Source organism: Python bivittatus, unplaced genomic scaffold (assembly GCF_059951505.1).
Source record: "Python bivittatus isolate LINGU-HERP-01145 unplaced genomic scaffold, Pbiv_v1 ctg000680_np1212, whole genome shotgun sequence".
NCBI classification, from domain to species: Eukaryota; Metazoa; Chordata; class Lepidosauria; order Squamata; family Pythonidae; genus Python; species Python bivittatus.
The window spans coordinates 1,779,535-1,794,637 of NW_028277095.1; the positions used below are offsets into that span (position 1 = coordinate 1,779,535).

Sequence of the window (15,103 nt, forward strand, 5' to 3'; positions counted from 1 at the left end):
AATCTTGGGGGAGGGCAGAGTTTCATAGTGAAATGTGTTTCATTTGTCAATCTCAGATTCAATCCCTGGCATCTGAAAGGATAAGCGAAAAGGCAAAGAACAGAAGAGAATGGGAAAACCCTCCCTTAATACTCTGATGAATTGCTACGAATCCTAATGTTCAGTAGCAGATAAAGTCTGATTTACTCTATCCAAATTGGTTTAACTGGAGGTGCTAACAGTAAAACCAGAGAGCTGTTACTTGTAGTTTGCTACTAAACTCTGAGCCCTCCTTGCAGGAATGCTGCAAAGATAGTAAGAATAGAGGCCTCTTCTATAAGCTCCAGGAATGCCCTTGATCAGCTGTGAGGAAGCAAGCTTGCATGCACCTAATTGGGCAAAGAAAGCATTGTCTCAAGGGGTAATGCAGCAGAGTTAATGAAGCATTTTTGCACATCCGTGTGCCACTGAGGATCAGAAAGAACACATCCAAATCTTCCAGCACAGAAGACTTTTCTAGAAGTGCAAACTATAATCACGAGGTTATCCCTGTTTTGAGAAGTATTGCAGGTCTGTGTACAGGAGATCATTTAAGTTAGAAAAAATTAGCCCTCAGCACAGCATGTTTGTTTTAAAAAAAAAAAAGTAGGTAAGTCTTTGGTTTAAGCCTGGATAATCCCTCTCTCCCCAAGATCACAGCATTGATCAAGAATAGGATTGTAAATTAAAAAAAAAAAACTTTACTTGTAAAGCCAGACAAGCTGAACTCCTACATGCAAGATTAGGCTAACATGAGGGTTGGGTAATTCAGTTTGATGTGGGAACAAAGCTGTTTTAGTACAGTATGCTTTGTGAATCAGAACTTCACGCAGTCAATATACTTCGTTTGCATGTAACATGTTGCGTGAACGTGTCAATTGTGCAGTGTTAGCTGAATTTAGCATTTGTGACCCGCTGCTAGCAACTTTTGCTAAGTAGTACTGTGCAAGTTTCCCTGCATATAAATCTCTCTCCCAATAGAGGAAAACAAAACTGCTCTTGAAACAGTTAATGTTGAAAATTCATTTGGCCCTCCTGGCATTTGTCCAGATTTTCTAAATGGGAGGCAGATGCGTTTGACTCCAAACCCACAACAGCCATATGACAACCTCCAGGGCTCAGAACTGGGCAGAAGCTGTAAAGTATGCATTTCTTCATTTCTCAAAGGTGCAGTGTTTCACAGAGGCTTATGGTCCCTGGATGAAGTGTTTTACTTACACAGTTCAGAAGTGAGCAGCCTCTTGCCAATTCTGTTCTCAGGTCCAAGGGTCCCAAATAGCCAAGGAGCAACTTGCTAAGTGTTCAGCAAGACTTAGTTTATTCATCATTCACACTTCAAGCCCCAATTTTGCTCAGGTTACAATTTCTAGCTTTCAATTATTACTTGAACTGGAAGGGCTAAATGATAGCTGTTAACAATTTCTGAATCATCTTGGGTTCACTGCTTTATTATATACACTCCATCTTTCTTCATATATTAGCAAACTGTCTTGTGATGCCAAATGTGACTGTGCTGCAGAAGCAAACCAAGTCTGATAGATGGATCTCAATTTATCATTCAAGCATGTACACACAGTGTGAAGCCTCCCCCACCGCCCAAATTTTACCTACTGCTTCTCAGTACAAAAACAGTAAGAGCGTTTAACAGCATCCATAAAACAAAAATGCAAAAAGTGAAATGATTTAAGATAATGCACATTTCAGACCATCAGAACTGGAATGTAAGACCATGTTTTAAAATGAAATGTATTTATTTTGTGTCTTCTGGTAGCAATAAATGGCTATGGATCATTTACTGCTTAACCCACAAAACTAAAATATACAGAAACTATTTTTTAAAAAATCCTTCCAAAGTCTTCTGAACTGGGAACATCAAAACTTTTTAAAAAGTGTTAGAAACGCTCCTGTCGCATATAGGTGCATAAAACCCATGCACAGCTGCATGCCTTGAGAAAGGAAGACGACAAAACTTGTTGTGACTGCCCTTGTCTACCACCCAAAGGTTGTAGCACCCAAGATATTATTTTAGTACTTCAATGATGTCCATGGTCCAAAAGGTTTAGAGACCCCTTTCCAGTGATACATGTTTGGTTTTGACTCTTATCCACATTTCTGGCAGAACTCCATCGAGCAGTCAGTAATTAGAACCACCCAACCTACAGTGGATCAGCCTTGTCAGCTAGATGCAATCATACATTTCCAATTACTTCTGAGTAGAACCCATTTTACTGGCATTCCTTTCTCCATTTTTGTTTTCAGTTCACCCACTCCTCTCAATTTCCTTCTGAAAAAAAAAAAATGGAAAGGGAAGAAGTCAAAGGTCTACACATTTAAAAAAAAAATACATATGAATGATGGCCACATTAAAAGCTCTGTGCGACATGAATGGCTGCAGCAAAATCTTTCACATTCATCTTTTAGACAGCATCAACCTTAATTTAAAGAATAGGTTGATTCTTCAAGAACTTTCTTATTTCAGAAGTCTTTCGATGACAGCGGTCACTTTTGTAACCCAGGCTGGCTCTTCTGTTCCTCTGAATGTGGAAGGCGACACTCTGATCTTTTTCAGCATCCAGTACACATAAGCTCCTTCTTCTTCTTGATCCATAAGTGCTAATCACAGCATGCTTTGATTCTTGAGGACCGGAAGATGACAGCCTTTTTTGGATTTTACAGGCAGACTCCAGAGGAACTTGGCCTAGGAAATCATCAGCAGGGATCTGAATCCAGTTAAGGCCCTCACTTTCTGCATCTTTCTGCAGCCTCATGCTGCGTCTCACCCTTTTTGTTACACTCCTGTTTTCCTCAACAGAGCATAAATGGTTTAAAAGCGCAGCGTCATCTGCTGTCCAAGAGCAAGGTGGCAAGCCTCCCAGATTTCCTCCAGCAACACCAGCACTGTTTCCAGGACTTTTGGACCGAATGTCCTCAGTATTCAGAAAGTCTTCAGTCAATCTTCTGTTGCTTCTTGGGATACTTTCAAAGTTCACCGGATTGCTTTCACTCATTAGCTCTGTTGCAAAATCTACACTGAAAAATGAAGTTTCTTTAGCCTTGATATCTTTACCAGTTCCACACATGTTTAGTAACTCCTCCAGCTGCATTTCTGTCCCACTTGACAGATAGTCACTTCCTACCACTTGTCCATTTCCATTTAGAGAACGCTTCAATTTCTGAGGAGAGCTCTTTTCAGACAAGTATCCCGGAAGCAATTGTTTTCTGTTGTTCAGAGCAAGGTCTTGAAGCTGCAAGAATGAACTAGACATGCTATCTTCTTCCTGAAGATCCAGGCTGGAATGCTGACAATGGCTGTCCTCTTCTATAGCAGGTGGTAGACTCTTTTTGTCTTCAGCAGTTTCACTGATAAATTTAGCATGCAGGTCACTTAAAGATTCATCTGAAACAAAGTTTCAAATAAATAAGTGAGAATATGATTTAATCTAGTTTCAGGTTCTTGCTCAGAGCTTGCTCTGTTGTTTTCCACTTTTTGAACTTTTTAGCACAAGCTACCCCATCCCATAGGTTTAAAGACATTTTGTCTTATAGCATCCTCCTTCAGCCATAATGAGTCACTACTAGCTGTTTTCTTAACTTCTAGAATTAAGAAAATTGCATGGGAATTTAACATGCTATACTCTTGGTCTTTCATCAAAATCAGTTCATTGCAATCTGTCCCTTTTTGAAATAGCTTCACAACTTCTTCCTCCTTGCTCACTTTGCCTCTTTTTGAAGTATTTTAATGTCATAGAGGGATAAGCAGTCCAGGGTCATTCTATACATTCATTTACAAGTGAATGTAAAGTATATAATGCATATGCTAAGCTATTTTAAGTAGTCTGGCACTGCCCACGCATCCTAAGATCTTGCTGATGGAAACAAATTTGCTTATATTATGAAATACCCATTACCTACACCTGTAGTTCATCATTTTTTTTTCATTGCCAAGTGAGATAAATCCACAATGTGTAGAGAAAAGAAGATACATAATTTTTAAAAAATCTGCTAAAAAGTAAAGACCCAGACCATATAAACATTCCTGTTTACCATATATCTAAACTGTCATCAATAGTAGGTCTGTTGCAACTGCGATAAAATATAAAATCCACCCACGTTTGACAGAATTGTGGCTCCTGCCTCTGAGATTCCATTATTTTAGCTTTCCTTGCCATCTTTTCTAACGTGGCAATTGAAGGGGGCCTTTTAATCCACCAGTTCATCACCAGTGAAGAAGAACAGCCTATAACCTTACGTACCAGAGGTAGAAACATTTAAAGTTGGTGTGTTTGGGTGAGAGGAAAAAAAGGAGGCATCTTCTATTGCCTCCAGGATCGGACTCAAGAGAGGTTTCTTCGATATTGTCTCTCGTTGCCCGTACAATGCTTTCTGCTCCTTCTTCCCCCTCCTCTTCCTTTTCCCCGTAAATTTGTGTTGGGCGGCCTGCAAATAAATGGGAAGAGACCAAAACATCCAGTTAAGATGGGTTAATATAATGTACAATCCAGGCACATTCAGAGCTGGCTTGAATTGCAGCAAAGGATATAGATAATAAATCAATAAAACACGTTTAACAAATCTTTTTTAAAAATTCCTGGCCTAGGACAATGTGTGAACCCAGCTGCCATAGATACCATTATTAAAGAAAAGGATATAAATTACATACATCTATAATGTAAGTTACTCACTGGGACTTTTTTAGATTTCGTTGAAGTTTTGGCTTTCTGGAATTTGCCAGGCTGATTCTTGGCTTCAATTTTGGTTGCAAGATTCTTTTCTTCTGCTTTCACTACACACTGTTTGGAAATATCTATATTACAAAACAGGACTGCTACTGTATAAAAACTATGTCTTATATAAGGAACTATTAAAAAAGGAATATGTACAGAAATAGTACTGCACAGAGTTTTCAAAGCAGAATCTTCCATCTTACTGATATTCTTTTATTTACCATTATTTTTGGGATATGCAATAGATTTCATATCTCATCCATTAACAGCCTTTCCCCTTAATAGTGGGGAGGGGGGGAAACTATTTCAAAAACAGATAAACTGAATAGAAAGTCCCAGCAAAGCTATTCATTCATGTGTGTTAATCAACTTATAAATATTACTTTTTATTTATACCTTCCTTTTAGCAGAGGTCCGAGTAGTTCTAATTGAAGGAGCCAGATGGTCAGGAGAATTATTTTTTATTTCTAAAAATGAGCAAAAAACTTGTTAGGCACAAAGCTTTGGCACTTATTTCAGCAATGCATATGGTAATTTCTTCATTAGAAGCATATACTGCTTACTTTTAAAATCCCACAGCAGTTTAAAATAATAAATATATTTTTAAATAAGGAAATAAAAGAAGGCATAAAGAGACAAAAATGAATGGCGTGTAATGGCTGGGAAGACCAACGTAAAAAAATAGGTTTTAATAGATGCCTAAGGCACATACAAGAGCCAGTTTGGGGGAAGTTATTAAGGCACCAGGCTAGAAAGTGGGAGACTGTGAGTTCTAGTCCTGCCTTGAGCACAAAGCCAGTTGGGTGACCTTGGGCCAGTCATTCTCAGCCCTACTTCCAAAATCTTGCCAAGAAAACTGCAGAGACTTGCCCAGGCAGTTGTCAGGAATCAACATTGACTCGAAGGCACACACACCCACTAAAGGCACATATGCGCATGGTATGGCACACCCCAAAGCAGAGACCATTCTACAAAACAAGTATTGCTGCAAAACATCTGCCTCTACGTCACTCCCAAAAAGCAATCTGCAAGTCACTGTGCAGAGGGCAGATCTTCTGTTAGGCTGATAGAGTTATCTATTTAATCAATTTATTAGCCACCTGAATTGCCAAAGGAACTCAAGGTAGTATGCAACAAAAAAATTAAAAACACTCTTAGGTAACCTGGCCCTATGCTGTTTAGGGTTTTATATAATAACACTAGTATTTAGACTCTGGTTCTCTAGCAGACTGATACTAAAATGCAAATTGTAAAAAATATAGGAACATATCTTCACCTTCAAGGTCAGAGATCCCAGGACATATTGGAGTGGCTACTTCCTCAGATGATCCTTGAAGATCCTTTAACAAGAAAGCAACATTTCAAGCATTAAGTTCTTGAAAGACCTGGACAAGGTTCTTTGACTGAAGTTATTTATTGAAGATTTGCAAGACAAAATAAGCATATAGTTAATAATTATATACCAACCTTCAAGCCTTCTGGTAAGATTTTGACTGGTGTTTTCTTCAGAACAGAACGTAGGGAATTGGAAAATAAATGACCTTTCTCCACAGGGGTGATGGGTGGTTTGCTTTCATCAAAGATTTCCAAGCTCTGCTTTTCTGAAAACCGAACCTTCTTACAGCTGTGTTGAGACGTATCATTTCTGCTTAATTCTTTGTTCACAGACTGGGGACCTCCACAGTGCAACAACAAAAATCACATTGTAAGTATTTATAACAATATCTACTCAATGATAAGCCACACATAACTCCATGGAACATGTGTCCATTGCTAAAATAAAACTAGTCCTTTCCTCTGCAGACATAAACAATAACATGCTTAAAAACGTGCGATCAACCTTCATGCTGTATTTGAATTAAATAACAGAAAACAACTTAAGGACTTGCATGTCAAGGTGATTAGAATCTAGTTTGCAGCTTCCATCGCTGCACTGAGTAACATAGTACATGAACATTTAACTTAACTAATTCATTGTGATTAATTTCTAATCTGGCATCACCAAACATACTGATAGGAATGACTGCAATTTTGTGGAATACATTTGGAAAGTGGACTGTTTCTAAGAATCAGTGGAATACATTAACTTGCAAAGCTAATCTGAAGTATTAATTCACCATTCAAAACTATTTGTGTACCATTTTCATATTTGCCACCAATATTTCAAAAACATAATAAGCAAGACTTGCTATAAAATCAAACATAATCAAAATGGACACTATTATTGTCTTTGTTTTCAACCAAAAAGAAAATCTACAAACCTTTTTGTATCAAAATAAAGCCTTAACATGCCAGTTAATTCTTACCACATTCACTCTTCGATATGCCCATACTTGGAGTAGCAGCCAAAGACACACTTGTAGATTCCACAGTATTCACTGGTGAGACCAGAATGGCCTGGGAACACACAATTCAAGTTTCTATTTTGACACATTATTTTAGTTTACATAGATGATTAATGACCATCTTTAGGCTTTGGGACCTAGCCATTCAAAACAACGCAGAAAAATCTTGGGAGCAGGGACATAGAGAGGCTGCTGTGCTACTAACCCATCCACTGATTGTTTGGCTTCTAAGATGAAGGCTATAGGAAAACGTAAAGAGAAAGAAATTAGGGTGCCAGTTTGCTTCCGGGTCCAATTCAAGGTGTTGGTTATCACCTTTAAAGCCCTACATGGCATAAGTCTAGGTTACCTGAGGGACCATCTCATCCCCATCACATCAACTCGGCCCACCCGGTAAGGCAGAGAGGGCATGCTACAGACCCCACTAGCGAGAGAATGTCATCTGGCAGGGCCCAGGAGGAGAGCCTTCTCTGCCGTTGCCCCCACCCTTTGGAATATTCTCCCCCCAGAGGTATGGTGGGCCCCTATCCTCCCGGTTTTCCGAAAAGGTTTAAAGACCTGGCTCTCTCAGTGTGCATGGGGTGATATGGGTTCTACCCATTCCTGGGGGTGGTGAGCCCTCTGACGATGCTCCCTGGAATTACTTGCCAACTCTCCATCTTTCTTGGAACCTATTCATTTTTAGGATTTTGCATTTTAATGAATTTTATCTCTGCTGTAAACCGCCCAGAGTCGTTTTAACAAGATGGGCAGTGACAAATTTGATAATAAACTAAATAAATTAAAATATGTCTCATTTCCTACGCTTCTCTTCCATGGAATAACTAAGACTATATTTGATAGGCTAAAGAGAAACACAGTCAAAATGGGTGTTGCGGTCAGTGAAGGGCAAGAATCAGCATGAATCAATTGACCAACTTCCATGAGACGAACTTCACAGGCATATTGTATGGATTCAAAGGGAAACAATTATAATACCACTAATCTTTTATATAGTCTGAAGCTACTAAAAATATCCACCATTTTGTATAGGGAGCATGGTTGGCAAAGCCATACAATGCTACCTACTTCTACAGAGATATCCATAATTCATACCTTAGACATAATATTGGTGCCAGACAGAAGGGGTTCCCATGATGGAAATCTGGTACTAAGCATCTGGATATCAGCTGAAATACCATCTCCATTCATAAATTTATTATTTAGGTTTTCTTCAAAAACATTATTCTTATCCTCCAGTGACCATGCCTGGCCCAACTCTGATGGCTCATGCGGTCTTGTGTTTGCTGTATTCAACACAGTTGTAAACATTACTAAATAATATCCATCGTAGGACTGATTTTTTTCAGTGATACAAGCTTCTGAAGTAATACTGCAACTCATCACTCAGTTTCTCTCCCCCCAATATCCTCCCCCCCCCCAAATCATAATTTAAGCCAGAAAAAAAGGTCTTGGCCAAAACATTAAAAAAACTTGTACCGCACTTCTTTAACATATATTGTTTAATAGTAAAATGCATATTAGAACTGAGGTTAGATGTAGGTTACTTACAAGTAGTGTGAATATGGATGGCTTTTTCTTCAGTTTCTTCAAGGGATTTAAATGAAGATTGGAAGGCAGCTATTTTGTCCTTCAGCAACGTGTTCTGATGTTGAAAAGGACTGGACTGCTCAAAATACAAGGAAATTTCAACAGTTTCAAACAGGGCATATGACAGAACCGTTTTTTCCTTTTCCCTATCTCCCCATGTCACAGCAAACTTGAAAAGTCTCCAAATTAATTTCCTTATGTTGAACCATATACAAGTTTGCAATACACACAAGCAATCTGAATATTTAAGTTTTGATTTCAGTATGTCATGTTATTACTTACTCAAAGCCTACTTTATATTTATAAATGCATTTTACTGTACTTCTACATGTATGGGAGACAGATTTTAAACAATTGTTGGTTGAGCAAGCTACATTTTGCTGGGTTCATACACAACAGTAAGTTATGAACTATGATATACAAACCACTACTCTTGAATCCATATGCTATCCTAAGGAAAAACTGAACAATCCAACTTATGGCTTTGCCAACCATGCTCCCTATATAAAATGATGCAAAACCCAAATCCAGCCAGTGAAGCTTAAAATGCAGTTAGATACTTCAGGACTTCTGAAACGCCTCTCAGTTCCAGAGCAACAAGGGATTACTCCTGTCAACACCTACTTGGAAAAGAGAAGACCTCCTGCATGGAAGAAAATACACCATCGCCACCCAGTGGCAAGCAGAAAGTTTAGTGATCCACCAAAAACGGAACTCTTTCTTAATCAAAACTCCAAAATAGCTATTAAAGTCAGCAGTTGGGTCTTCAAAGCATTATCTTCTCAGCACATCCTTAGACTTCAGAAATGAATCAACACTTCTTTGTAAACCTAGGTTTTCAAAACATTTAGTCAAAATAGCCAAACTAACTTTTTCAACAGGACCTGGAAATGTTCTAACATCCAAGTGACTTGCTCCAACTTGGATAGAGTTACCGGACCTGGGCTACAAAAATCTATTCCCTTTTGCTGCCATCTAGAAGTCATCTGGAGTGTTGCATCCCAGATCTGGTAACCCTAAACTTGGGTCATTTTGACCTGAAACATTTTGCACACTACTGAAAAATACAGTGATTTAATGCTCATATTCTGAGTTCCACTGCACTTACTTGCAACAAAGTTTCTCGTGTCTTCATTCTCCTTTGTTGAGCAATATATTGGATGAGAGAATTATTTTCTGGAGAACCTCGTGCCCCAATTGTAGACCGTCGTCTGAATTTTTTTAATATATTCTTGGATTCCTCTAAAACAATGGCAGGCCATAAGAAACATCCAACAAAGATAAAAAAGAAACATCCAAACATAGCCTAAGTTTGTTAAATATCTATTAGGTATTTTTACCTAAACTGTACTAGCAATTTGAAAACCTGCTTTCAGTAAGGGAAAACCTTTAGCACTCTGCTTCTTCTGGGGATGATAGGTGTTAACACACCACAAGGGCACATTCAGGAACAGTTGCTCTTCTCCTACTTCAGCCAATCCTTATTCTGTGGAGGTCTTGGTGCTCTCTGAGCTTAGGTGTTTGCTTGCAGATGTTTCAGTAACTTGCCCTGCCAGTGAGATTAAGGAGTTTCTCACAACATATGGACAGACTCAACCAGAGTTTCAGCTGGGAAACTATTAGCATCTTAGACCAAATCCAAAAAGGCTAGGGAATTCCTGGAAGCTTGGCATTCAGACAAATCAGCCATCAATAGACACATAAAGACAAACCACATTCACACACCATTCAAAAGAGACAATAACAAACTTAGGAAGGAAACAAAAAGACTACAACACATCCCCTCAGGCGGCCCACATTCAAATAAGCAGGGATCAGCACCAGACAAACAATCAAGCAGAAAACCCTAATCAAGGAACTACCAAGGAGGAAACTATACCCCCAGCGAAACTGGCAGGGCAAGCTACTATATATTAACAGGGAGCAAACCCCATGCTCACTTGCACTGATGATGTTACCTAGTTGGGTAATGAAATGTCAAGCGAACAACCAAGCTCAGAGAGCACCAAAGACTCCACAGTTCAACCCTAAGCTACGTATATTCTCTTCTATTGGGATTCTTATCCTGTTGCATGGCAGAGATAAATTCTGAAGATACCATTCTTCAGAATGCCACCTGCTTAATGGTACTCTCCCCAAGCATCCCTGATGGCCATAATCCTTACCTTTGCATTGTTTTGTAAAAAACTCTGGTGTAATTCCATAATCAGCTGCAGTACTGTCAGAAAAGTCTCTAGACGGTGTCACTTGGCTGTTTGCAATTTCAATGTTCATTTTCACTTCGGATTTCCTCTTGGCAGAAGTCAAATCATTTGTATCATTCATGGTGCCAGAGTGATTGTTCATCAGTGTGCTTCTCACAGTGTTCACACTCTCGGAGATAACAGTGCTTGTACACACATTTGCTACTGGAGCACCTGATGAACTTCTTGTGAAGAGAGAGTCCATCTTCTTCATACTATTGGTCAAGTTTCCATGCCCCAAATACAAGTTGCGTTGTGTATTAGAACACTCAGAAAGTACCTTTGTAGTATTCTGGTTCTCCATTGGGAATACCTTTGCTGCTTCCAACTCATCAGTGATATTACTGCTGTCTTGAGAAATAGCTGCTTCTTCAAATTGGGACTTTTAAGCAATATCGTGCTATAGAAGCGTGGATATATTTTCTTTTGAAAGAAAAGTATAATGTTAGACAAAGCAGATAACTAGTCCTTTGCCTGGTTACCTATATAGTAAACAATTTGCTCCATGATTAATTGTGTTTGGGCTTCTCAGGCTTAGGAACCCAAAGTTCAACAAGGAATTCAATCAAGCACAACTCTAGCACCTGATATATATGACATTCTGCCTTGGACTCTGATGATACTTAACATTAATATTTCTTAAGCCTGGCAGCTTTAAGATGTGTGGACTTCAACTCCCTGAATTCCCCAGCATGGGAAGTTGAAGCCCACCTTAAAGTTGCCAAGGTTGAGAAACTCTGCTATACACCTATTAAAACTAGGAACAATAAGTAGCTTTATCCTTCATACCGTACCTCTGTTCAGTTGCTTTTAAACCAGTTAAAAAGATGGTCAGCACTCTATCTGACAAGGCATCTAGTTCCGGGGTCTGGTTATATAAGGAGGGGGAAGCGGGGGGCAACATTTCATGTCCTGAATCCTCCTAGAGTTGAATGGATGACTCCACTGAGAGGGAGGGAGAAAAACTATAATAAGCTCTAGAAGAAGAGATGTTGGTAGCTACAAATAACACGAAAAGCAATATATTAATGTACCTTCTTCAACAAAATAAGGTTTAAAATCCACATATCTTCTCTCCCTCCATCCTTAAGTTCTCATTTTCAAAATAACTACTTCTGTGGTCCACATTAGCTCATGGCCCTGCATAACTGAAAGCAGAGAACATGCTAGCAAGATCTCTGTAGTGCGTTCTGTAATGATACAGCCATATAATTTTCTTGGCAACAGCATGCAAATGATATACCACTGTCATATTTTCTCAAATTCCCAGTCTAGCCTACAACCTTGTGAGCTCCTCATGACTTCCTGTTCAAACATTAACCAGGTCTGATCTGACCATTAGGTATGTTCAGGCCAATACACAACTGTACATCACTCACAAGTACTCATATAGATATACAACAGGTAGTTATATACACTCAAATGGAGAAAAACAGCATTTTCCACAAATTTTCTTTCCATAAAAGTTTTGGAATGGCCATCAAAATCTCCAGGCATGAATATTATTCTGTGGGGAGATCTCCAACACGCAGTGCATTCAAGGAGTCATGAGAATATTTCTGAGTTCTGCAAAGAAGGATTCGACTAGAAATTCCCTTAGCTGGATACAGGAAACTTTTGGAAGCTGTCATTTTGGACAGCACAGTACTGACTGAAAGGCTGCTTTATTTTCTGCAGCTCCCTATTCACTACTTTCTTATTTTGAATAAGTAAATAGATGCACATAAACAATAGATATCTAGTCAAGCGTGATGTGTTTCACATTGTACCATCTAAAGGTTGGGTCAACTTCTGTTCACCTAGGGATTCATATCATTTGACCATGGATGCCTAATCTTTTCCAACTCTATGTTAGGATCCTCGCAATCAAGCAACCGTCCTGCTAGTTTGCTTGCTTCGTTTCTGCCATTAGTAAAAGGGGGTGGGGGAAAGGCTAGTAGGTGAACCATTAGACACAGATGGACCATTATCTGGTTCTCAGGAATGCCCAAGGCTGTACCAGCGTGAGACAAGGAGAGAACCGGTGACATGCGCAAGAGAGCATCAGAGACAAAAGGGAGGAGGAGAAATGGGAAAGGGTAAAATCAACTTTTGGCGTGTGTGGGCGTTAGTTTCAGCAATGCCTTAGATCTGTACACTACTTCTCAATAAATGAACTCTTCTTTGAACCTGCATCGGTTTCAAGGGGAGTTGCTTTCATCGGGAACTGAGTATCAGTTTCTTACACTCTAATGGATCACAAATTCCATTCTCCCCACTGCAGGTAAAATCCAGAGTGACTGGGACGATGGGAGTTGCTGTCCAAAAACAACAACCGGGACAACTAAACATACTCAAACGCAGCATAGCCTTGAGAATGAGACATCCATCCAGGGCAGACAACGTGGAGATGACCTTCTATTGCCTACATTCACAAAAGTTGCTTAACCTGGTTCCTGCATTAAGCCATTTTCTAGGTTTGCACAACCCACTGGACTACCAATTGGTCAAAGAGGGTCCGCCTGGACAACGCCGTAAGACATAAGACGCACATACACATGCACGTTAATCAAGATGGATATTATCCAAGCTTTGCATGCTGTTGGAAAGTAGTTATTAGAAGCTGAACTAACACCACTTTAGTTAGTGTTTCACCATGATAGGAGCGAGAAGGTCGCATAGGCAGATAAGAAAGGAATGAGAAGAAACCCTTTCAGCAACAGAGATAAGGTGTCCCAATTAGAAAGGGAGAAATCAGGCCATAGGTAATTTGGAAAGTTAAACTTGAGAATTCTAGAATGCACAAACTCATTTATACCTGATATAAAAGGGTGTTGCACCCCTTGCACGGGGCCAGCTGCACTCAAAGCTCTTGGCTTGTGCACTAAATCATTTTTTTTTTCACTCTGAACGGGTATGACCTGAGCAAGGAACGAACCACAGGGAGGACGCTTTCCCAACAATGCTGTGTGGCGGCCACGGTTAGATCTTTAGCTTTAGATCCTTTGGTTGGCTGAACATGGTCAGACCTTGTTAGCCCTTTGAGGTCACCCAGACAGAGACGCACAACCACGAATTGTAGTCCTGTCTTTATTGGAAGGTTATCTTAACAGAATCTTGCAAGTCTGGAAGTATTTCTTTCCTCCTTTCCTTTTACTCTCTGGAAAACTGGGGGGGGGGGGGGCTCCTGAAATGCTTCCCACGTCCCCTCTCCTTCTGTGGGCTGAGAAATATTTTACATGCCGGTTGTCCAGCCTGTGGCTCCCCCACCCTGCCTCCCAAGGTCATTCCCCCCATACCATTACAGCCCTGGACCAAGGGGGTGTCTAAACTTCTGCATCTGCCACCCTTCCTCTTTTGCATTCACACACCTGTGCGCGTCAGTGGGAAACCTGCCTTCAGAAAGGATGCGCTGCTTCCCTTCTCCTTGCTTGGGGATCGCCTGGCATGTGCAAGTTGGCCAGGGGTGCCTAGACTAGTGTTTTGCAACCTTGGCCGCTTTTAAGAGGGGTGGCTGGGGAATTCTGGGAGTTGTAGTCCACCCCTCTTAAAAGCGGCCAAGGTTGGAAAACACTGGTCTAGACCTTGGCTTATTGCCTCTCTACGGGACCTACGGCCCTTCGAAGCTTTCAGGGCTTACCGTAAGTATGCAAAAGGGTGCGCCCGCGGCGCGCTTGGGTGGCCTAAAGCAGCACGATCTGGCCGCTCCGACTTCAGCGCTCACCAACTGCCTCCATTCTGCTCGCGCCCTCCATTCAAAAGTGGCCTCACCACCTGCCAGAGCCATGTATCCCTCCGCCGCTCGATGCGGCTCCTTTTGTCAACCCAACGGAGCCCGAGCCGGTGTCCCGGGCTCAGATACGGATCCCGCTGGGGGTGCCTGCCCTCTGCTCCGCTGCTGAAGAAGATCAACCGGGCGCCCACCACGGACTATTTTTCCTCTCCCCTCCACTCCCCCTTGCAAGAACTCCCGGACCAGCGGATGGATTAGCCACTCAGAACCATGAAAGAACGGTTGAGGATCACGTGATACCGGCTTGGCCAATGAGAAATGAGGCTCGCCTTTCGGAGAAGGGAAAAAAGACAAGGCGCTATACCGCGCCCCCTCCTCCGCCCCGCCCTTCCCTCGGCTTCTCCTTAAAGCCCTGCCCATTCTGTTTCCGAAAAGCAAATCTCATGGACGCACGCCTCCCTGAGCCTAAAA

At 40.8% G+C, this 15,103-nt stretch overlaps 1 protein-coding gene across 2 annotated transcripts; it reads right to left on the reverse strand.

The window, feature by feature from the left end:
• Window positions 1-1,329: 1,329 nt before the first annotated feature.
• On the reverse strand, window positions 1,330-14,725 carry CDCA2 (cell division cycle associated 2). Of its 2 annotated transcripts, none has more exons than XM_007431017.4 (12): window positions 14,540-14,725; window positions 10,843-11,343; window positions 9,786-9,919; window positions 8,639-8,753; window positions 8,183-8,373; window positions 7,049-7,139; window positions 6,210-6,418; window positions 6,019-6,082; window positions 5,139-5,209; window positions 4,701-4,808; window positions 4,272-4,455; window positions 1,330-3,415 (listed from the first exon to the last, which is right to left on the reverse strand). In XM_007431017.4, exons 2-12 carry the CDS (start codon window positions 11,222-11,224, stop codon window positions 2,457-2,459), a joined length of 2,508 nt encoding a protein of 835 aa, XP_007431079.2. In that variant the 5' UTR covers window positions 11,225-11,343; window positions 14,540-14,725; the 3' UTR covers window positions 1,330-2,456. The 2 variants fall into 2 exon arrangements, with proteins under 2 accessions (XP_007431079.2, XP_088008157.1); XM_088152031.1 differs by lacking the exon at window positions 14,540-14,725 and adding an exon at window positions 11,715-11,890.
• Window positions 14,726-15,103: the final 378 nt, after the last annotated feature.

What these genes read in the sequence shown, in the direction of transcription:
- CDCA2 (XM_007431017.4), bottom strand. Translation starts at nt 11,224, where the DNA reads ATGGAGAACCAGAATACTACAAAGGTACTTTCTGAGTGTTCTAATACA. An exon ending in TTTTACAAAACAATGCAAAG is followed by an intron (nt 9,920 to 10,842) that starts GTAAGGATTATG and finishes CCATTGTTTTAG; the next exon opens with AGGAATCCAAGAATATATTA. An exon ending in GCACCAATATTATGTCTAAG is followed by an intron (nt 7,140 to 8,182) that starts GTATGAATTATG and finishes GTGTGTTCCCAG; the next exon opens with GCCATTCTGGTCTCACCAGT.